The 22,930-nt window shown below is 51.2% G+C and overlaps 1 protein-coding gene across 1 annotated transcript in view; it reads left to right on the top strand.

Moving 5' to 3' along the window:
• Phactr3 (phosphatase and actin regulator 3) overlaps nt 1-22,930 on the top strand; it is a 223,502-nt gene that overhangs the window by 183,069 nt on the left and 17,503 nt on the right. The window contains exon 9 of the mRNA XM_042055110.1: nt 21,197-21,252. Coding sequence (XP_041911044.1) covers nt 21,197-21,252 — 56 coding nt within the window. The remainder of the gene's footprint in view (nt 1-21,196; nt 21,253-22,930) is intronic.

Genomic DNA, 22,930 nt, shown 5'->3' with positions numbered 1-22,930 from the left:
TTCTGAGGACTCCAGGTTCATGCTTGTTCGGAGCGTGCTTTGCCCATTGAGTCAGGATCTGTACCATAACATCCCTGCCCCCCAGTGTCTCTGCTACCTTACATTATGTTGTGACCTCCCTAAGACTCCCTGGAGTCTCTGAGTGTCCTCTGAGTGCTTTCAGCACCAAAGCACATTGCTTCTGCTTAGCCTGTTGCTATTTTAGGGAGAATGTACATTTTATAATTAATTGAGTTAACCTCTATTGCTTGGCCCACCACGAAGCTCAGAGCAAAGTGTACAGCGGCCTGTGACAAATGTGTGTGTCGCGTGAAGTGTGTGCTGTGTTTAAGCTCCTGATACATGCTCCTTTTGCTTCAGTTTATTGTTACGGACCTAGTTTTACGTACAATAGCAACAGCTACTTTTTGGTGGGGGCTGTGTCAGTGTCCTGGACACTTGACTGTCCGGTCTCCTCTAGACCAAGGTTTCCCTCCAACAGCCCTGCCCCAGGTGTCCCTTGGCAACAGTGACGTGGCGCCTTTGGATTGGATGGAAATGGCAGCACGCTTTCTCTCCCAGCATGGGGAGACTGTTGGCTTCAAGAACCTCACAGTTCAGATAAGGCAACAATGATGGTTTGGGGACACAGCTGAGGCTTGGAATTTTTCTTTTTAGGGATTTTTTTGTATAAAAAATGTTTTAAAATGGTAATGCCAAGTGTTAAGAATATTTAAGGGAGGAGTCAGACATAAATGGGAAGTAATTGTCTGGCACTAAGGTGAGCCCCGCGAGATCATGGATGGCGGGGGGGGGGGAGGGTACTAAAGGCACGTGTGGAGTGTGGAGCAGGCACCCTGAGGGCAGTGCACACAAACATTACAGAACAACAAAGGGCTCCTCCTGTCCACTTTACAGGACACTTATATAACTCATCTTTAAATGTGCTGTGGAGCAGTGCTGTGTGAACATGGAAATTGTAATAGGGGAATAAATAACAGTGCCCAGCCTAGCCAGGCTGTCGACCTCCCTGGCTCGCCACTGCATGGCAGTCTGCCAGTGGTGTGAAGAGCCAGGGCAGTCTGTGCTAACACATGAACTCACCTGCACCCCAGAAGCTGAGAACAGATGGGCAGGAGGGGGGGGGGGGAGAGGCAGCCACAGTCATTCGTTTGGAGTCTCCAAGAAGACATAAACAAATGCTGCTCGCAAAACCAGCGACTTTGTGCTTACTCTGTGGGCTTTCACCACCCAGTCCTTCACAGGGTCAGTAGCATCTCTGAGCCATCCTGGATTCTTGACTTAGAGATTTCTTTTGGGAGATGCATTCCCACAGCAGGTCCGTGAGGTTGACAGCGTCTTATCTCTGAGCTGGGGCAACCAGTGTAAACAGGAATGGTAGGGAACCCAAAACCCAGGCTTGGAGAAAGAAGGGTCTTTGAGTCAGGTTGTCCTGGGATCCTCTGGGACCCCTTTCTTGTTGCAGCATGGATACCATCCCTACCTGTTCCCACATTGCATCCTTGCAAGGGTCATATTTATCATACATGCATGTATGTGCAGCCCAGGCACGCACTGGCTCCTCGTTTGTCCTCTCCACTGCTCCTTCTTCAGCTCAATGTCCTACGGGAATAACACATTGTTGGAAGGTGGCTCACCCCCACAACCGTCCTTATGCTCTGTGAAGAGGACACAGTGTGACAGTCAGGCTCGGGGCTTTCACTTCAGTGCACATTGAGATCTAGCAAGAGAACACGCTGGAGACAGCCTCCCCCGGGTGTTTGTGATATGACACACTGTCTGTACTAGGCCAAGCAGGGGATGATCTGGGTCCCGCCAGGATCTCAGTGCTGCTGGTGATTAGTAGCTGAGCCTGGGTCCACAGCAGTCCTATTACAGACTGGCATAGTGCCAGTGGCCTTAGTTCTGACCACAGCCCCGTGTGGAGAGTGCCTTTCATACTCCGTAGAGGAAGAAAGAATGCAGAGGTCATGTCCACAGCATCTCAAGAAGATCTCTGCCCCCAGTGCCCAGCTCCTAACCACTGAGTAGCTGCCAATGCTGCGTCTTCAGGAGCTCTGCATGCACCCACGTTCAGCTGGTTGATGATGTCCTGTGTCTAAAATCCATAGTCGGATACAGGCTATATTAATAAGATAGACAATATCACATCCCTGGACTCTAGTTGGTCTACCAGTATCTGCAAGTCTGGGATGCTGCTCTCAGGGCAGCGTGGTGTGGAACATCATACCTGTGCCCTTAATAATGTCGCAGCATCCCATAGCACTGATTTGCCTCTCAATGAGAAATGAGTGCAAGTCACAGGTGACAATTTAGTGCCCCACCTAGCCACCAACTACTGAATGCCACCCTAACAGTGCTGTCCTCCGTCTGGAGGTTGGCACCCTCAGTGGGACCCGTAGCTTACAGGGGCTCCAGGTACACACGTGCTGCTTCTGGTCAACTTAAAGTCACTGCCCCAGAAAATATCTTTTTTTAAACTGGAGTTGCAGTCATGAGCTGTCATGTTGATTTGTCCTGGAAGCCATGCGGGTGCTGGGAATTGAACCCAGGTCCTCTGGAAGAGCAGCCAGTGCTCTTCACTGCCAAGCCTTCTCTCTCTCACCCCAGAGAGATGTTTTTTGACTGCCCCCTCCCCGCGCATCCCAGTTGACATGACTCCTCTCTCTCCATTACCTTGTTCCAGCTCCTTGTAACGCCCTCAGTCTGGGTGTGCTAGCTGGATTCTGCTCACTCTGTCTTCTGCTGGGGACTTGGCGCTCTCAGCAGGTGCTTGCAGCTGGCACATGGTTGTATAACAAGAAGCATGACTGGTTACTCAAAGGGTCCTAACAGACATGCTCCTGGGAGGGGTGTGTGTGTGTGAGTGTGTGTGTGTGTGTGTCCCCATACTGCTGTGAGGAGGGAGGTAGCTGAGGCCAGGATGTATATGCAGTGGGGCTGTGGGGGACTACCATGTGACATTTCCTGAGGAGACAAGCACCAATTTACCCCAGCTATGGCACAGATGACAGGCCAAAGTCTAATTTAGTGAGTGAGTTAGCTGGGGTTACTTACAAGAGCATGAGCAGCCACATTGCTGAAAATCTAAGCAGTGTCAGACAGGCCTGGAGTGCCCCAATCTCTGCAGTCATAATGTGGCCTGAGCCAGATGAGAATGTAGGAAAAGACAACAAGGTTGGAGAACATTACCTAGGGGACAGGAAAACTTAGGCCTTTGTGGGGGCACCGGCATTTGACATAGCTGGGAGCTCTCTCCAAGTGAAATGAATCTATGCGGGCTGCTGAATCAGAGATGGGGCAATCCAGGCCTGAATGACATTGCTTAGATTTCTCATTTCCTCACACGGCTGGTGGGCTGACTCCCTCTCCAGCATCTATTCTGGTCTAGCGTCATTACTTTGATGATGGGCAGTGGGTGCTGGCTGCTCACGCTCCTGCAGGGACCAGAACCGGCTCCAGGGTGGTCAGGATACTAAGTTGTCTATCTCTTGGAAACCATGCATCTGACTGCCTTTCAAAATTCATTCCCAGGAAAGGCATGTTGATTTGCCCTAGAAGCCTGCAGGATCCTATCAGGAGGCCTTCCTGAGAAAGCAGAGTGATCAGGTTTGCCATGTGAGGAGCGTGTGTGCTTCTGTTTGGATAAAACGGGGCATGATGGGCGGCTGAGATGTCCTTCAGTGGTAACATAGGCAGATGACCCTCCTCCATCAGTAGTGGAAATAGGAGTAGGGACAGTTCTCCAGGATCCAGTGCCCTGGACTCACAAGCTTGACCTGATGCTGTGCCAGGGAGTCCTTAGGGTCCTTGCTACTGCTTCGGCTTTAGCAGGGAAAGCATAATCCCCAGCATGGACCACAGCACACGAGGCACCCCATGGAAGTGTGCATACAATTTCCTGTTGGAAGTGTATCTACCCCCGTGGATTTTGAATTTACAGGTAGGATGGAGGCATCCAAGGGACTTTCAAACAATGAATAAGTGGGCTAATAAAGAACTCTATATGTCCCCAAGTAGATCTCGGACAAACAGCTGACTTGACAGCAGGGTCCCATCAGTGGGAAGAAGAAAGACTATGGTTAGGCAGAGTGAGGTGCTCTCAGGGGTTCACAGTGGCCCCAAAGCTGCAAGCAGCACCCCCCATTTCAGAGCCATGTGCTTGAGAATCTTCTAGAAACCCCACACAGCCTGAGGGAGCAAATGTTTCCCGTGTCTTGGGAGCTTCACCTCTCATGAGCCCCATGTGGCCAGTGTACTTGCTTAGTAACAAGGACACTGCATATGGCGTCCAGTTCCTGTGTGACGTCCAGTTTCTGTCTGGTTTGTGTGAGAATGTGAGGAAGACTGCATATCGCCAGTCAGCAGCTGGATACAGACCAGACCAGAGTCCACCTCCTTCATCTCCATGCAGAACTTGGCCTTGGCACATCCCTCCCTGGTCCCTGACTTACATGGTTTCCATGTAGCCATCCTCTAGCTCACATGGTTTCCATGTGAAAAGTAGACTCTGCTGAGAGAAGGACCTTTCTCAGTGCTTAATTCTCAGAGCCTGGGACAACATAGGCTCCCAGCTAATGCCTGTCCAGTGGGTGTGTGGGGTGGATGGATGTTTGGGAAATGAGACCAAAAGATGAGTTGGCTAGTTGGATGGTACCTGGATGGAAAAATGGTTAGGAGGCTGGGCAGGTGATGGATCATTGCACATAGATAGAGGGGTAGATGGAGAGACAACTGGAAAAGTAAACAGATGGGTAGATAAGTTGTGTGGCTGTATATTTAGTTATGAATATATGAGGGTGTCAGGAGACAGGACTCTCTTTTCTCTCTCTCTCTCTCTGCATGTATACGTATGTATTAGTGTATATATGTTTGTGTACGAGCATGTGTGTATGTGTATGCATGTGTGTGTCTGTGTATGTATGTGTGTATATGCTTGTGTGTGAGTGTGTATGAAATTGTGTGCATGAGTGTATACATGTATATAATGTGCATGTGCTATGTTTGTGTGTGTGCATATGTGTATACATGTGTGCATGTTATTTGTTTTGCATATGTGTGTACATGTGTGCATGTGTGTGTATGCATGTGTATGCAGCAGTCTGGAAGGAGGGGGTCAGTGGTGCAGGCTGGGAAGGCAAGGCCAGCCCAGGTCAGCAGAGCAGTGTGAGCTGGGAGGGTCTGACCTGTTCTGTTCTTGGATGGAGGAAGCGAAGCAAGGAATAAAGAGCCTCAGTGGGGAGAGGTGAGCTGGAGCGTAAGTCTAGAGCAGGTGTGAAGCTGTGTCCCTCTGAGTGAGGGAGACCGTCTGCAGAGAGGGAGAGCCTGCCTATGCATGGAGCTCAGGGGGCAGAGCGTGAGCACGTCTGAGCAGAGGAGAGGCTCGGAGCTTTGGTTCAGTGTCTTGTGCAATGTCCATGCCCTGAGCCCTGTAGAAAGTCACCAACTTTTGTTTCAATATCTAAAGGATGGCATAATGCATCTGGCGAAACAGGTATAGAATGCCACCCATTGCCATTCACCTCTAAAGATTGATTCCCAAACCCCAGGGGAGCGGGAGGTGTTGGAGGCCACCTGCCTGTAAGTCCCTGATGGAGTGAACCCAGGTGATGTCCTTTAACTTGCTGGAGCTTGGCAGGCCCCAGGTTGCTATTGGGACTGAATTTAGCAAAGCCCTGCTCTCCTGGACCTTAGGACTTAAACCTGTATGTGTGACGCTGTGGTCATACTAGGCATTGCTCTCATGCTGGCGTTTATTGAAGCCACGTGTACTTTCTGATTTCACTCAGGAATAAATGTTATTATTCAGTGGTCACAGCCAGGAAAGTGGAGGCTTGGAGAAACAAGGGAAGGTGTGTGGTGTCTCACAGCTGGCATGCAGAATGGCTGAGGCTTGGCCCATATTGACTCCATGTCTGGAATAGTTGGAGATAGAAAATCAGGACTGGCGTGATTATTCCAAAGTCACCAAGAACCATGTTTTCTCTTTCCTCATGGTAGCTCTCTTCCTTCTGGTGCTTGATGCTTCATGGCCCAAGATGGCTACAAAAATGCTGGAGATTGCATTCCAGCCCTGAAGGATCCCTTGTGCCAGCTGAACAGCTCTTCACTGGGGGTCTTCCCCACTGACCCTTGCCTCACAATGTGGGGTCAGAATCTCTTTCCCCATCTGTACTTAGTGGGAAGGAGGCTACCCGAGGAAGGTCAATGGTACGAAATGACCTAGAAAGAGAGGCTGGGTAGGAAGCTAAAGATTTCTTCTCCTATATGTTCTCAACTTCACAGTGGGTGCAGGTGGGAGGAGGCAAGGAAGAAGGGAGGATGGATAGGCAGGTGAGTGACTGGGAATCACCATATCCTTTAGGGAGAAGCCATTTTACATAGCTGGTTCTCGGAGGCCTGTGGGGTTAAATGTTTACCGGGAATCTTCGTGTGCTGCCCAAGATGTGGGCATCTTGAAGAAGCTGGGGAGGGAAGGAGATACGGGACCTCTGAAGACCCTGTATTAGGAGTCAAAGAAAAAGGTGGGAATGTTAGGATTCAGGCCTTATGCTGGCCTGCCCGTCATCTGGCAGGATGACCCAGGCAGTACCCTGGCCAGCCCAGGGTCCTAGTCTGTATGCAGGTACAAAGGTCCCTTTAAGAGACAAGCCTTGCCCACTCCTGCTCTCTTCTCTTGGTCCTCTGAAGAGGCCAGCAGGTTTTTGCCTCTCTCTCCCCCCCTCTCCTTCCTCCTCTTTACCCTTCTCTCAATAAATTCAACACTCAGCTCTGTCTGCTGGCTGGCGTCTTTGTCTTTCACCTGCCATGGGACCCACTAAAGGTCTCACCCTGCTCTGTAATCATAGCACCCTGGACAACTGGACCAGCAGTACCTCTTCTTTGAGAACCCCTCCCTCATTACCACTGCAGTTCAGCTTAGCCACAGAGACTTCCTGACTGCCCTTGTGTGGTCCTCTCTGCTGCATATGGCTGCAGGGCAGAGCCCCTTCCTCAGCTCCCAGCCTTGGAGATCTATCGCTAGGTTGCTTAGGACATGAAATCACATAGGCCTGTCCCTGCTTCAGATGCTTTACCCAGCCACACATCCAGAAGTGCTTTGCTTCCCAGTGTTCAAGATGGCATCTCCCCGTGGGAACGGGCTTGAGGCATCTTCCACAAGAGGCCCAAGGGTGTGGACGCACCGAGCAGTCTGCACAGATTTCCCCGGGTGTTTATAACACCGCATCCTCACACTCAGCCCCACACCCACCCCACAGCAGCGTTGGAAGTTTCCCGGCCCTGGCTCCGGAATGTTCCACTTGGCTTTCATAGAAATGACATGTTCCTTTTCTAACCATAGTAAGTCAGGCAGTCAATGTACAGAAAGCTTAATTGAATTACCTAATTCCAGCACTAAGCACAGCTGGTGCCTCTGGGCTAGAACAGAAGCTGCTACTCGTGCATGGTGGGGATTGCACTGGGAGATCTGTGCAGCTAGGGATGGGTGTGAGGACTGGACCTGGGAGAGCACAGACCCTGAGCACAGCTTGGCCTCTCAGGCATGTCTGCAGCTGGATCCACGGATGGACTCCCTCCCCCTTCATAGCTGTGTCCACGGATGGGCTCCCTCCCCTTCAGAGCTGTGTCCATGTATGGGCTCCCTCCCCTTCAGAGCTGTGTCTATGTATGGGCTCCCTCCCCCTTCAGAGCTGTGTCCACGGATGGACTCCTTCCGCCTTCAGAACTGTGTCCACGGATGGGCTCCTCCCCATTCAAAGCTGTGTCCACGGATGGACTCCCTCCCCCTTCAGGAACCCACTGGGCGGTCCATGCTAAGCTCACAGTTTGCTTCCCATTGAGTCAGCTGGTGTGGGCTGGACTGTAGCTACTGGATCCTGCCTCTGTCTCTTTGAGTATTTGGTTGGGTAACTGGGGGTGACCACCTTTTCAGGTTGAGATCTCTAACTTGTTCCCTCAGGGAGACAAGATGAGCGGGAAGTCCAAGGGCAGATAGGACCCTACAGTGCTGGAGAAGCCAGCACTGACGCAAAGGTTGAGTGGAGCTCGGGTTTCTTTGTGAGTGCGTGGGTAGGGTGGGGTGCGGCTGTGACCACATGTGTGCTCGTGTGTAAAGCCAGAGGCCAACCTTGGTGTCACCCCTAGGAATGCCGTCCATCCACCTCCTTTGAGATGGGTCTCTCTCTGGCTTGGGGCTTAGAAATTAGGCTAGGGTGACTGCCTAGAAAAAGTCCCAGGGATCTTTCTGTCTCTGCCTCCCAGCAGGTAACTGGATGGACAGCATACTTGGGTTCTGGTGATCCAAACTCAGGCCCTTGTGATTGTGTGCCAGGTGTTACCAGCTCTGCCATCTCTCTAGTTCCTGACAGATGGAGATGATATGAGCACCCATTCCTATGCCCTTTTGTTTTTCACTGTAGCGAACATTGTGTGTGTGTGTGTGTGTGTGTGTGTGATGTATGCTGTGCATGTTGTGTGTATGCTATGTGTAGTGTGTATGCTGTGTGTGTATGTGTGTGTGTGTGTATGAAAAGGGGAGTGAGTGTGCATGCATGTATGTGTGTGATATTATTTGAGACACTTGGGAAACATGTTCTTGGAACATGAGATCTGAGATCTGGTGCTTGTATAAATTTTGTTGGTGTCTCTGAGACAGAATCTCACTATGTACCCTTGGATAGCCTTGAACTCACAATACTCTGTCTCAGCCTTCTAGATTCTAAAACAATAGGTAGGCAATACCTTGCCTGGTCGCATCTGTCATTTGGAACAAAAACATCACAGGATGATGTACCTATACAGCCCATGTTACAGTCCTACCAGTGATGATAGGGATGTCCCCAACAGTGAAGAGACCAAGCCGTTGCAGTAGAAGGTACCATCTCCACTCTCATCAGCTCAGGGCACCCTCTCCCTATCCTTGGCAACACTGTTATACCAAGCTTGCTGCTCTCTGCCACTCCACCAATGCCCCTGCAGGATTTGATAGCAGTCTGGCTCCACAGGGCAGGCCATCTGTGTCCCACACGCGAAAGACCATAGGCAATAATAGCATCCTGGCCACTCTTCCCTGCATCCTTCTGTGGCTAGCTCTGCACCTCCCCTGGGTGTGCCCACAGGCTGCCCCATCCTAATGGCCATTCAACAGTGGTGGAGGAGCCAGGTGGGAGTAGTTGGGGTTGGCCTGCTTCCTTATTCTGAGCCTCGCAAAGGCCTGGAGTCAGTTTCCTGGACAAAGGGAATGGCATGCACAGAAACTGTGAGGTGGGAGCATTGTTTCCACGTGTGTATGTACCCCCAGACTCCTGTGTCAATGCCTACCCCCTGGTGTGATAGTGTTTGGGGTAGAATTGGGAAAGTAGTTAGTGATCAGGAGTCAGTGCTTGCACTGGTTTTGTATCTGCAGTAAACACCTGACGAAAGCAGGTGAGGGAAGGAGAGGCATATTGGGCTCACGGCAGCGTGGAAGTGCAGACGTGGCTGCTGGGAAGTCACCATCAATGGGGAGACACGGTGGCGGGAGTGGGACAGCTGGCCGCATGGCACACGCAGTCAGGAAGCATGCCAATGACTACTGATGCTTAGCTCACAGTCTCCTCTCTGCTCAGTCAGGGACCGCACCCCGTGGGATGGTGCTACCCACATTCAGGGCATGCCTTCCCGTCTCTGTTAAACTTCCTGGAAACAGCCTCACAGACACGCCCAGCAGTGTGTCTTCTGGGTGATTTCAGATCTGCTCAAGCTGGGAGTGAAGGGGAAACCATTGCAGCCTCCTATTAAAGAGGCCCCAGGGAGCCCACCCCTCCCTCTGCAGCGTGAACGTGCTGGATACCCAGTCCCCTGGTACCCAGGTTTAGGCTTCCTAGACTCTAGAAATGCCAGACACACGTTTCTGCAGTTTATCACCCACCCTGGTTTATTGTTAAGGTTGATGAAGAGCAAGCCAGCAGGTGGGCCAGACCAAGAGAAGGAACCAACAGAGAGCGGGAGGTGGGAGGTGGGAGGTGGGAGGTGGGAAGTGGTCGGGGAGAGCAAGGCAAGCAAGGCCTGGGGCACAGCTCCTGGGAAGGCTTTCTGCTAACAGGACACCTGTCCAGCTGGCCTCCTTCCCAGGGTTCCTGCTATGGAGTGGGTAAGCATGGGGCTCTTCAGGGACTCTCTAAGTGTGTGGGTGAGCACACAGGTACTCTGGTGGTCCTGGGCCGCTGTGGGACAGTGTTGGTTCTTCCTGGCTAGACTCAGACTTGTCTGAGACCAGAGGGCCAAGCGGGGTAGCAAGGAGCTGGTCGGGTATGGGCTGCCCTTGGCCCTCTGCCTTTGTCTTCAGCAGTACCTTGCTGTCCAGCTTGAGCCAGATCTATGTCTTGTTCTACCCCTTGCATGCGGACGGGGGGGGGGGAGCTCATGTATACACCTGTTACTAAGTCACTTATGAGGTGACATGCCTGTCTTGTCTCTTAACACTCAATGGGCAGCACCGTCTTGGCAGGTACCCCTGCCTACACTCTCTGTCGCTCTACTCTGGCCCTCCCTTTCTGCCACATGTGCCCCTGGCTCTCCTCCACACGGTGCAGTCCTCCCTTCAGAACCAGAACCTGACGGCTGGCATTTAGAGTAATTGTCTCTTCTTCCCCGAGAGGAAATAACTTCCCACAGGCAGCTTACCTGTGAGGTTCCAAGATGGATGACCTGTACTTCCTTCCCAGCCAGGTGCCCCCAATCCCACTTTTCTCTCTTTTTCAAGGCATCGCCTGAGGACCTGAGAGTCTCCCCCTGGAAGATTCTCCGGTGTCCCTTTGGGGTTCAATTTTTCTGGGGACTTGTGGCCATTTCAGTGTTATCAATATTGGGAGCAGAATAGGAAGGGCCCCATGAGCTAAGGTCAGGTCAAAGCCTCTCAGGTGGCCTGGGACTCATCTAGAGAGGCAAACACTCTTGGCCTGCCAGCCTCTGCCTGTCCTAGTACCTCAGGGGCCCTGACTCCTGCTGCAAGGGGAGGGTTTACCTGGGCTTTTGTGGGCAGCCTGGAAATACCCTTTTCCCACACAGCGAGGGTGACCACGGTGTCGGGCAAATCGAAATAGCAAACCTCCTAGAAGCCATGGTGCAGCTCATAGGTGACCTGGACCATGCACACTTCTCTCTCCTCACTGTAGATGCAGGGAGGTGCCACTGAGCACAGAGGTACATGACAGCCACTAGCAGGGCCATCCCTGGGGCCTCTGGGGCTTCTGGGATAGGGTCATGGAGTGTCAGTACTGAGGGCTCCTACGGTGACCCCAGGAGAAAGTGTCCTGCAGATTAAGGGCCAGCTCCTGAACAGTGAAGAGTTGATGCTCCCAGGAATGTGGGCTGCGGCACACGGACAAACACGAAGCACTCTGTTGGATTGGCGCACAGGCCACTTCCTGGAAGACAAGGGCTCTAGAAGGGAAGAAAGAGCCTCGTTCTGACCAGGGCCTTACCAAGAATCTTCCCTGTGTTTCAAGAAGCATCTGCCCCGTGATGCGATGGCATCCCGTGGGGCCTGGTGCATTAGCCACTGATGTCATCCTGATGACTGTGCAGGTGTAACAATGCATTTCTCACCCACCCTGTCTCCTAATGAGGTCGTGTCTGAGCGCCAGCATAAAATGGATGCTATTTTATGGAAACTTCTCTTTTCTCCCCTCATATTCTGAATTGGACATTGCATCCATGCGTGTGTGTGCGCGTGTGCTCGTGCATGCGTGTGGAGGGTAGAGATCAACCTATGGTGTCTTCCTCCAACTCTTGTCACTTTATTTCTTTGAGGTGGGGTTTCACGCTGGATTCAGAGCTCACTGACTCAGCTTGGCTGGCTGGCCAGCAAGCCCCAGGGGTCATCCTGTCTCCACCTCCCGAATGGTGGTATTACAGGCATGAGAGGCTGTGACCCGTTCTTTGTTGTTGTTGTTGTTGTTTTATATATATTAGCAGCCATCTGTATTTTTATGAAGTTCTTGTAGGGGACTGTGTTACACTAGTGTTGTAAGGGTATCCTGACTTATTGGGAAGCCACGATATACTCAGAGCCGCAAGAGAACGGCTCTGGAGGGGTAGAGCCAGCTCAGCCCTGGAGGAAAGGTGTCCTGACTATCGGGAAACCAGGCTACCTGAAGCTGGGATGCCGTGGGGGATGATCTCCCCACAGGATATAGGGATCCTGCTCTTCTCCTGGAGAGTTACTACAGCCGAATTCTGCTCTTTACGGGAATTCTTTCCTTTACGGGAGCATCCTAGCAGAGCTATCTGCTTCTTCTTCGGCCCAATCTGCTAACACTCTGCTAAAGGGAAGCCCTCTGCAGAAATGTAGCAAACTCCTCCTGCTCCCCGGAAAGTTGTTACTTTTCTCCAGCTGGCCTTGCTCAACCCCCTTGAGGAGCGTCCTAGGAAGGTTCTGTTCTGCTCTGCCTTACTGAAGCCCCCTAGGAAGCGTCTCAGCAAGACTTTTCAGCTCAGTCCCCTAAGGGACGTCTCAGCCAGGTTCTTCTGCTCTGTGCCAGTGAATGAATGTCCTCACCCAAGACTCTTTTGAGAAAGAGATTTATTTGGGAAGGAGGAATCCAGGAGAGTGGCTGCCTCTGCCAGGAAGGGTTTAATGGTAGCTCTTAACTGAAGTGGTGGAGAGGCTTATATAGTATGGCTTCTTAGGGGCGGAGTTTTCCCAGGGAGAAGGGGGATTGGTTAGTTTTTCCCTGCTCAGGGATTGGTCAGTTTAGTTGGTCAGGGGCCAAGATGGCTCTGACTTCATGGACAAACTGTGTTTCTTTCACTGGTCCTTTGGAGCTTTTTGACTTTAATCTTAGGACCAGGGCATATTTCTTTCACTGGCTCTGATTCTAGGAACAAACGGTGTTTCTTTGACACTAGTTTCAGAGCCAGGGCACATAACATGTCTTTTAGTCCTGGGTTCAGGGATAAAGTGTTTCTCTCCCTAGCCCAGGTCTCAAATATAGGGTGTGTTTCTCTCTCTAACTCTGGGTTCAGAGTCAGGGTGCTCAGTGATTGGTTGGTTTCCTGCTCCAGTTGTCCCTTTTACCCTACACTGCTTGTCAAAACATTTGCCCACTTTGATATTATTTGTCTGACTAATCTATGCGACTTTTTAAAATGGGTGTTAGAGATCAGAACTCGGGTCTCTCATGTTTCCATGAGGAGAGTCTTACCTACTGAGCTATTTCTCTAGCCCTTGATACACTCTGAAGTAAGTGTGAATGTTGATGAGAGGTAATGCTGGGTGGTGATCTATGTTGTGCAAAGGGGATGCAGGTCTAGTAGGGTTGGGGACCCTGATTTAGGGAGGGCACCCTGGCACCAGGAGCCCATTTGAAGCTGCTGCTTGTGTTCCATAGCACAGGGCACAGAGCACAGAGCAGGAGCTGAAAGTGATACAGGAGTCACCGTGGACTGCCCAGCCTCACTGAGGACAGCTGGATTGAGTCCATCATGGGGTTTTATGAAGACCAGCCTATGGTGGGCTGAAGGGAAGGGGATTCTGGGTGGTTATCAGTATGGTCAGATGTGGAGACTCTGGGGTGCTGGGAGTGAGTACAATTAGAAAGTGAAGGTTATTGGGTGGGAACCAAGTCTAAGATGGGGAAGTGGGTTATACAAGCCATAGGTATCAGGGTGGAAGGAGAACAGGTTGACTTTGGACATGGGAATGGGGGCCTTGGGTCTCCACCCACTCTTGTGTCCAGAAAGCTGGGGCAGGTAGCTGCTGTGACAGGATTATCCTAGGTGAGGGATGTGTGTGTGTGTGTGTGTGTGTGTGTTAGCAGCTGGCATCTCCCTAGGTAAGCCTTCAGAGGGGTATGATTCCAATGTGGGTCCTCTTTCCTCTCTAGGTCTGGAGCTGGTTGGAGCCTCTATTAGGTGCTCAGTCCTGTTCTCCTCATGGTGGCTTGCTCTTGTCATGTGGGCCTGTCCTCCTGGAAGTCTCTGGAGAAGACTGTTCTGCCTTTGACCCTCTTCTCTAGGTGTACTCCTGTCACCCGGCAGTTTGTAATCAGGGTCCAGGGTCTGCCACCTTTGACCGTAGCAGGCAGTAGTGAAGAGCACTTTCCCCTTGCCTGGTTCTGGATCTGAATGGTAATGTTGGCACCCCCTCACCGGGGAATCCCAGTTTCATAGTGACTCAGGGCTAGCTATGGGGCAGGATCACCTCCCAAAATAGCCGCAGGATCCGTGGGTACAGCGTCGTCTACTCTCCTCAGCTGCGGCCTGTCTCTAGGCAGCATCTGCCTCTTCTGGAAGGAGTCTCTCAGTGTTAGTTGACCTGGTGAGACTCTGGGTGAAGTCTAGGTTAGGATGGCATTGAAACAATGCTTGTAGAGCTGTCACTGTGAATCCCTTCTTAAACCAGACCCGCTATAGTCGCCTAACCCGGAGCATCAGGTGCTGAGACCTTGTGCCAAGGAGGACTTGGAGGTTGCTGTCCTCTGAGGGCCTGGTGCGTGCTGCCTCATGCTTCTGTGTTTCAGCCGACACTTGTGGGGAACCCGAGACACGGGTGTTCCGAAGGGAAACGAAACGTCAGAGGGATCAGGTACCTTACCAATGTTGTAGGTCTAGAGTCAGCTTAGGAAACATTCACATCTGTCTCTGCCTCGAATCAAGGCTCCTCTCGTAGAGGAGGATGGCGAGAGTAACAGAAGCTGCAAGTTTATACAAGTTGTAGGTACTTGGAGAGCTTAAAGCAAGGTGACGGGAGGCCATTGCCCAGAGAGGGACAGGCCTTCTGTGAATTAGAATCACAGGGTAGATTGAGGCTTGGACACAGTGACCTGGGGACGGTATCCCAGGGAACCATATGGGGGAGGATGGACAAGTAGGAGCATGGCTGCAGCCAATCGAGGTAGCAGGCAGTGTGTGCTGAGTGCTCTCTGCATGGCCTCCCAGGTCCTCCTGATACCCTGGTGTGAAGAGGAGCAACGAGGCTCAGAGAAGATCAACTCCTCCTGGGTTGACTGTGGTGGGGTCTGAAGCCAAGCCTCCAGGCTGGGCCTGTGCTGCCATCGCTAGGGTGTACACAAGGCTCCATGCCAGGGTCATCTCAGAGGCTTGTCCTGTTTTCAGAGGAAGGTTCCCCTCATCCTTACATACACAGTGTTTACATATAATGACATGGAATGTGTTACAGTAAGAAAAGCACCAAGCCTTCTTTGCTCACAAAATTTCTTGTTTTTTGGATTGGTGACATATCTTGGGGTGGTTTTCGTGGGCACATGACAGCTGTACATTCTGAGAGTATGAAACATGGAGATGTACATTGGACAACCCTGGGATTCCTGGGCTACCAGCTATCATCACCAACACGTGTGCGTGCGTGTGTGTGTAGAGCACTCAGAGCTTCTCTCTTGGTGATTTTGAATTATACATGATATATACAAATGGTATTGTCACCATTTCCAACTGTGGAGGGATAGGGCACGAGTGTTTGGTCTTTCGTGATGGCTGTGGCTTTGTCCCCAGGCAGCAATCACTCCTGCCTCTACTTGGTAGTTCTGTGAGCTCAGATGTTGTAGCTTACACATCTGAGGGAAACCAGGGTATCTATCTTTCTGTGTTTGCCTTATTAAGGAAACATAATAATCTCCAGATCCTTCCATGTTGCCAGAAACTACAGGATTTTGATGTTTTCTAAGAGGAATACATAGTATTTAATTATGTACGTATTTACTTCAGATTTTCCTTGGTGTGTGTGTGTGTGCGCGCACACATGTTCATACGTGTGCAGGTCAGAAGGCAACCTCAGATGCCATGTTTAGAAATGCCATTCATCCCTTGGCTTGGAGTCCACCAAGTATGCTAGGGACCCACATGTTGCCCCCTCCCCAGAGCTGAGACTATAGGCATCCACTGATCACACCCGACTTTTTTCCGGAGCGCTGGGGATCAAACTCATGTCTTCATGTTCTGCAGCAAGCACTTGACTGAGTGAGCCTTCTCTGTAGCCCCCATTTTCCCTGTCACCAAGGGCTGCCACAGATGACTCCACATCTTGACTAGTGTGAGTAGTGCAGTTCCTAGGTGTCCAGCTCCTAGGAGCGTCAGTCCGGAAGAGGATTGCTGTGGTACCAGAAGTGGCAGCCAGACTGTGCCTCTCCTTTGGCAGCTCCCAGCATTGCCCTGTTCTAATTCAATCAGCTGCCACTCCCCAGAGTAGCTAAGCCCTGTCTGGCCCACATCAAGGCCTCTTCTTGGACAGTTCTTTGGTTTTAGCCCCAGCATCCCACTAAATATGAACAGAGCCCTGATCCGTCTATTAGGAGAGGCCTGTGGCAGCATTTACCTCTGCCTTAGTCTGGGGCCAGACAAATGGGAGACCCTAGGCAGGGCCAGAGGCCCCCAGAGGGAGCTCGCCGCACACACTGCACATCTCAGTGATCACAGCCATTGTGTGGGAACAGGCTGAGACCCCCTCACTTCCAGGCTGCAGAACTGGACAAATGAATGGTTCATCCTTGCTGGAGGCTTTTGCTGACTGAAGCCAGGGCAATCTCCAGTCTCGTGCTGCTGGGGCAATGACTGGGCTGTTTGCCCGAGCAGTGCAACTATCCCAGCGTGTGGCCTGGGGAGCCTTAGGGAGCACTCGTGGACATCCCAGACCCCGGGCAGCTGATCTAGGAGATGAGTGGAGTCTTAGAGGGGTGCACAAAGCAGCAAGTCTTGAGGGCTGGCTTCAGCCTGCACGTTGTGTGGCCTTTGTGCTTTTTGAATTGCATTCATGATGGCATCCTGAGGACTGCAGTCACCATGAATGCAAAATGAAAAGAAGGAGAGAGAAAAGTTCTTTCCCTGGCTCTTGGGTACCTCTGGATTTTTGTCCTTGCAGCCTCAAGTCATCATGCACAGATCACTTTGTAGCCCCCTTTCTGTGCTCTATGATGTCAGGGGCCACCTCAGCTCCTGTCTCTAGGGAGCTGACAGGAGAGTGGAAGAGTGCCCTGAGAGGGGACAGTGGCTCTCAGCAGATGCACTAAAGTTTCCGAAGCTCAAGGTGAGCAGAAAGGCAGCAGGCTGGACTACAGGTACCCATCTGAGAGTGCCCGGCCTGTCTGATGGAGGACGATCTGTAGAGGGAGAGAGGTGCGAATGCTGGAGAGGATGGGAGGACCCGAGCGTCTGATACAGGAGCCCTTTCTATAGTACCGGCCCTATGTGAGGCTGCACACAGCAGGGGACAGATATCGTAAGATGCTAAAGTCTGCCTGCACTCAGTCTGTGCAGGAGTTCAACCAGCACTGCCCAGGCTGGGGAGAACATGGCCCCTGACAGCCAATGGCCAAGGCAGAGTTGTTTGGGTTTCAGAAGGCAGTACCCTGACTCCAGGTGCTGACCCAGTGGAGCAAAATTTGTCAGCCTCCCACGGAGAGGAATGTGAAGGTGCAGACACCCCCTTTACAAATCTTCAGTACCCAAATGGGCATTCCACACAGTGTGTTGGCCGCCTCTGCCTCCACAGTCCAGTTCACCATCTTATCCCTCTGCCCATTCCTGATTGGATTCACAGCGCACATCAGGGCTTTAGGTGACTTTCAGATTGATAACCGCAGAAAGCCACTGTCCTTTGAGCTCTCCTGCACAAGTCCTACGGGGACTCACAGACACCTGGGACCTGTCATGTTCCTGGCAGTGGTGAGGAACGCCCAGCCCACACTCTTTCCCCCAGCCTTCAGACACTCCCTCCCGGGCACGCTAGATGCTATTGTGTCAGGACGCCTCTCTCCTTGGGGTACTTCTGCCCTTACCTACCACATCAAGTCTTACTGTGGGGAGTCAGCTCTAGGTGGTAAGTCATCGTTACCAAACCACGACAGAGCAGTCGAATGGCCTGCTCTTCACTTCCCTGTGCTCCTGGCCTCCTTGGCTCCCAGAGCACTTCTGCTGGTGCACTTTCTTGCTGTTTCCTGGCTCCTTGTCCCTACGAGGATAGCACTAAGGTGGTAGCACTGTCCAGACTGGATGTTACCGTCCAGGGAATGGGAGAACACCCAGCGCCCATTCTGTTCATCCTTCACCAACACCTGTTGCTGCCTCTCTGGGCTCACTGGCAGTAAGGCACACCGTGTCCACTCTCAGGGAGTTCTAGGAACATGAGGTTTCCCTTGGGCCCAAACCTCCTTTCCCAGGCTCTGGTTCTGCCCACAAAATGTCCATGTCCTCCTGGCCTAAGTGGCCACTGCTTTGGCAGCCAATGCCTGCACCCCTCACTTCCCGACACCCTCAGCCTAACCACCTGTCCCAAAGGTCAGGCTTGGCTGTTCCTGCCACCCGTTGTCCACTGTCTATCCACTGTGGTCCTCTCTGCTTTGTATCCAGCTGTGGGTTCTGGTTCCTGTTCCAAGGGCTCCTGTGGCCTGACTTGAGACCAGATGTCTGGCTTGATTCCCATCTGCCACAAGCAGAACTAGCGAGTATCAGGCTCTCCTATTGTTCTGGTCTCAGATGCTGGAGTTGGGGTGGAGGCAGGGGCAATACCTCATTAGCTCAGGTGCAGGCCCTGTTCCCTGAGCTAAAGCTCAGATGGTCAGATGTCCCTGTGAACCATCTCATTCCAGGGTTTTGTACTTGGAGTGGGGAGTTTATATTAGTTTTTTTTTTTTTTTTTAAAAAAAAAAAAAACATCTAATTCCATAAACATTGGTTGAGAAGCTAACTAGAGGTTGTAATTACAATGGTTCCAATGTTCACAGCAATGTGATGGGCTGCTCATATTAGCTATATTCACCCAACCTAGGGCTGAGTTTTTTCATGGTACCTCCTTTGTACAGCACTATGGGAAGGAAGAGTCCCACCTCCCACCTTTGGCTTGATTTGTGACTTACCCAGTCCTGTGAGATACTCAGTCTAGCCAGCCAAGGAGCCTCATGGAAGCTCAGCCACCTTTGTGTAGTGGCCAACAGTGGAGAGGGTCCTGGACACAGGTAAAGAGGGGGAGAGACTGAGCAGTTTAGCTGTTTCCAGGCCCAGGCCAATGCACTAATTCCCTACAGTCTCTGCTTGTCTTCTGCTGGGTAGCAAACTTGAGGAATGACATTTGGAACTAGGAGGAAGTGTCTGGCACAGGTGACCACTTCACTCAGATATCATAGAACAGCGCTGTTAGGATTGCTTTTCTGAAAGTATGCGTTGATGCCCGGATCCTCATTTCACAGGGGTAATAAAGCCCTTGGGTACAGTCGCCCTTGAGGTCTGCAAATTCTTGAGATTTCTTAATCCCAAGCAAATGTTAGAAAACAGCATCTTTAATTGGCTGAGTGTATGCAACTCTTTGAAGATCTGCTTAGTTCTCCTTGCGAGTGAGAAGTAAGGCTCAGAAGAGCCAAGTGCCCTGCCCTCAAATACTCAGCTAGAAAATGGCAAGCTCTGAGTATCAGGGTATGTCTCCCCCTTCCAAAGCTCATCCTCTGCTTCCCGGTCATATTGCCTATGGTGCTACAGCACTCCCTGTCAATGGAGTGCTTCTTGAGTGGGTTAGAAGAAAGGGGCAACGCCTTATGTCGTTCTCTAGCCCCAGAATCATCAAGATAAAGTCTGCTCACATATGTCCTCCAGGACCTCGTAGGCTTAACTGCAGCAGGTTGTCACGTGGTCTCTCCTTCTTCCCTTAGTCCTTTAGGCCCTTTCTTGTCACCAGGAGCTCAGTGCACCTGCACCTTCTCCAGATTCCCCTGCCCTGCTCAGCTCCTTTTCCCTCACATTTATTCTGTGCGCAGGCCACTGTAAAATGGCTGGTGATATTTCTCGTTCATCTGCCTTTCCCTCTGGACAGCAAGCTCCCCCAAACCTTCCAGACTCAGCAGTGTGTCCAGGGGACTTGGAACAGTGTCTGATGTGTAGTTGGTAGTCTAGGGTCATTTGAGAAGGTTTAGGGCCACAGCAGCAGGGAGCAGCGGCCAGGTTTGTCAGGCATTACCTAGGACAGATGGGGGGACTCCTGGCTCTGGTTGCCAGACAGAAGTTGTCAGGGTCCAGGTTCAAATCTCAGGAAACATTAGGAATAGGGTGGAGGCCACCCCCTACCCTGCAAGAGCTGGCAGACAAAACTCTGGGTGAGCCTAAAACAAACTGTGTTCCAGTGTGGAGGGAGGCATGGAGCAGACATACCACGCCCTGGTCTTTGTGCTGGGACAGGAGCTATAAATAGATACACAGTTCTGGAGACAGCATTTTCACAGGGGCAAAATGTTATAGTTCCTGATTCTGAGCATTCAGGGCCTTGGCCCTGATGACTCTCTCCAGTGGCTGAGGATCCGGAAGTAGGAAGGCTTCTGGCTCAAATCCAAAGCCATTATTTTAGATAAAAGTAATTGGAGCTTGGCATTGGCTTTTGTCTAATTATGCCTCCCTCTCCTGACAAACCCTTTGTTTATATATTGTGGGGTTTTGATGTTTTATTTTTTGGGCTGCGTCCTCCAACTCCCCAAGCCAGAGACCATCTGAAAAGGAAATAGTAATTTGTCTCCACACAGCACACTGGCACACTCATCTGGGCTGCTAGGGGGAGAAAGGGAGGCGGGAGGCGCATGTGTGGGCGGCTCCTTTCCTAGTTAGCTGGGAGATCCCCAGCTGTCATTGGTGTTAGCGCTGTGTGCTCACTGACGCTCACTGACAGGAGGCAAGGCCCCTCAGCTGGCCCTAGACACTCCCCCTGGGTGGGGCAGAGCAGAGCAGAGGAGATTCCTCTCAGCCTGGCAGGCAGGTGGCTGGATTCCTGGGCTGATTTCCTTGTGCTGAGGATGGAGGATGGAGCTGATGCCTACAAGCCAGGATCTGGGGGCATGGCTGCAGTCAGAAGCCTGAAGCCCCACCGTGGTGCTGCCTGCCTCTCCATGAGCTAGTGGGCAGGGAGACTTTCCTGAATGAACCTCTGCACTGCTTAAACATGCATGTGGCTGGGTGAACTGAGCACCAGGTGGGGGGCAGGTGATGGTGTGTAGTGGAGCGAGCACCTCCTCAGCACGGGCTCTGTGAACCGGCTTTCCCTCCCACATGGAAGTCTGACTTGATTCTGCCAGCAAGAGGCTCCAGTGGTCCACACTCTTCTCCCTTTTGGAAGGTGATCTCGAACTTCAGGAGTGTATGCCAGGTGCCTCTCGCTGCACAGACCCTGGCTAGAACTTTCAGGTGCCACCATGGTGCAAAACATAATCCTGGTGTTTTTCCGCAGAAGGCTGAGCCAGAGACCAGCCGTGGAGGAGCTGGAGAGGAGAAATATCCTGAAACGTGAGTAGCTGGTGATTCCTCTAGAGGTTTCCCTCGCGTGTGCTGAGGCTGCTGCAGGAATCTGAGCTCTCTTAGCCCAGCCCAGCCCAGCTCTGCAGGCTGAACATGCTGGGTTTGCTAAGATCTGAGTAGCTAAGTGGCTACATTCAAAGTGGCTGCATTCAGAAAGCTCCTTCTAAAATGAAATAAAAATAGCTCTTCCCTAGAATTAAACATGTTCTTATTTTCAGGTTTGTCAGATGGTCCTATAGATCCCAGGGAAACAAGTCATTAACCCTGTGTATGTTGGGTACCAAGCAGAGCTCCTACGGAGTTTGCAGTGGGGGTCCTATTGGCACTAGAAATCTCAGACCAAGTCAGGAGTTGTACCAGAGTATGGCACATTCCTCACTTGTTCCTCCTAGGAGAAATAAATAACAGCTCATGTGAGCAGGGAAACTTCTGTGGCTCACGACTTTGGGTTCCAGCCTAGTTAGGTATGTGATTGTAATGTGCTGAACACAGGTGTCCAGCGATACTGTCTACTGTATGTAAGGTTCATGTCTTTGGTGGTGGAAGGTAGTCAAACCCTCCTAAGGTGTGCCCTGAGCAGTGCTGACCTGACAGACTCATCTTTGAAGTATTTTCTACAGTATGTGTTGTCTTTGGGTCAATTCCATAGCATGACTCAAGTCTTTCTCTTGCTGGGTGTTCTTTGTGAACACCTTTTTCAGAGTTGTAACAGCACCAAGGCTGACCTGGTACTATCAGAGGTGACAGAGCCTTGATCTGCACCTGCAACTCAACCCATTCCTCTCACGTCTTTGCCTCGATACTCCCTTCAACCTTAAAGCTATCCCCAAACTTTGAGACTGCTGGGGGAAAACCTTTAAGATTAGTTGATTCTTGAAACTTACATAGTGAGTGCTATTATGTCACCTAGACTGTGGATGATATCAGGCTTGATCCAGCTGACAGGACTTGAGCTACTTTAGCTATCAAATGTTTGATATTCTTATGTCATTGGTAATTATCGAAAGCTGTGGTCTAGATTTGGACAAGGGAAGTTCCAGATTTAGGACATGCCATACTCTAGATGTGCTACTGGCACAGGAAGAGAGCCCCGGGTCATAGCTGTGTCTTCTCTTCTATGTGTGTAACCAGGTCCCTCCCCCCCCCACACACACACCTGTGCTTCTAATTGTGTTACTATCTGAAATAAACAATGAAGTCTTAAAAATAGACTGTTTGGTGAGTGGAGCTAGCAAGCAGCTGGAATTGAAAGCACTCACCTTTAGCCCGTAGAAGTGGATTTCCCTTGTGATGGCCATGACAACACATTGTAAACACAGCGTCTTCGCCGGCAAGCCAGATTTATCCTTAGCACAGAAGCCTTGTCAAGTATCCTGAGTGGGAGGATGTGAGGAGCCCACTGTTTGATTTATATGGTTCTGTTGTGTTCGGTGGCACAGATAGGGCTACCATATATGGAAAAAGGAGAAGCACACCTAGTTGTGCACACTACCTGTGCGTCCACTTGTGACTAAACTTTTCTTTCCTTCAAGAGGAGACATATCAGTGCATCTGACACACACTCAATTCCATGTATTGGTAGCCTAATCGAATATGATGACTGGGTTGATCCTTACCGAAAATCTAAGAGTTGTGCTATTGTTCACATTTTACTAGTGAAGCAGCT

Source organism: Arvicola amphibius, chromosome 5, assembly GCF_903992535.2.
Source record: "Arvicola amphibius chromosome 5, mArvAmp1.2, whole genome shotgun sequence".
Lineage (NCBI taxonomy): Eukaryota > Metazoa > Chordata > Mammalia > Rodentia > Cricetidae > Arvicola > Arvicola amphibius.
This window is presented reverse-complemented; position numbering and strand designations above follow the sequence as displayed.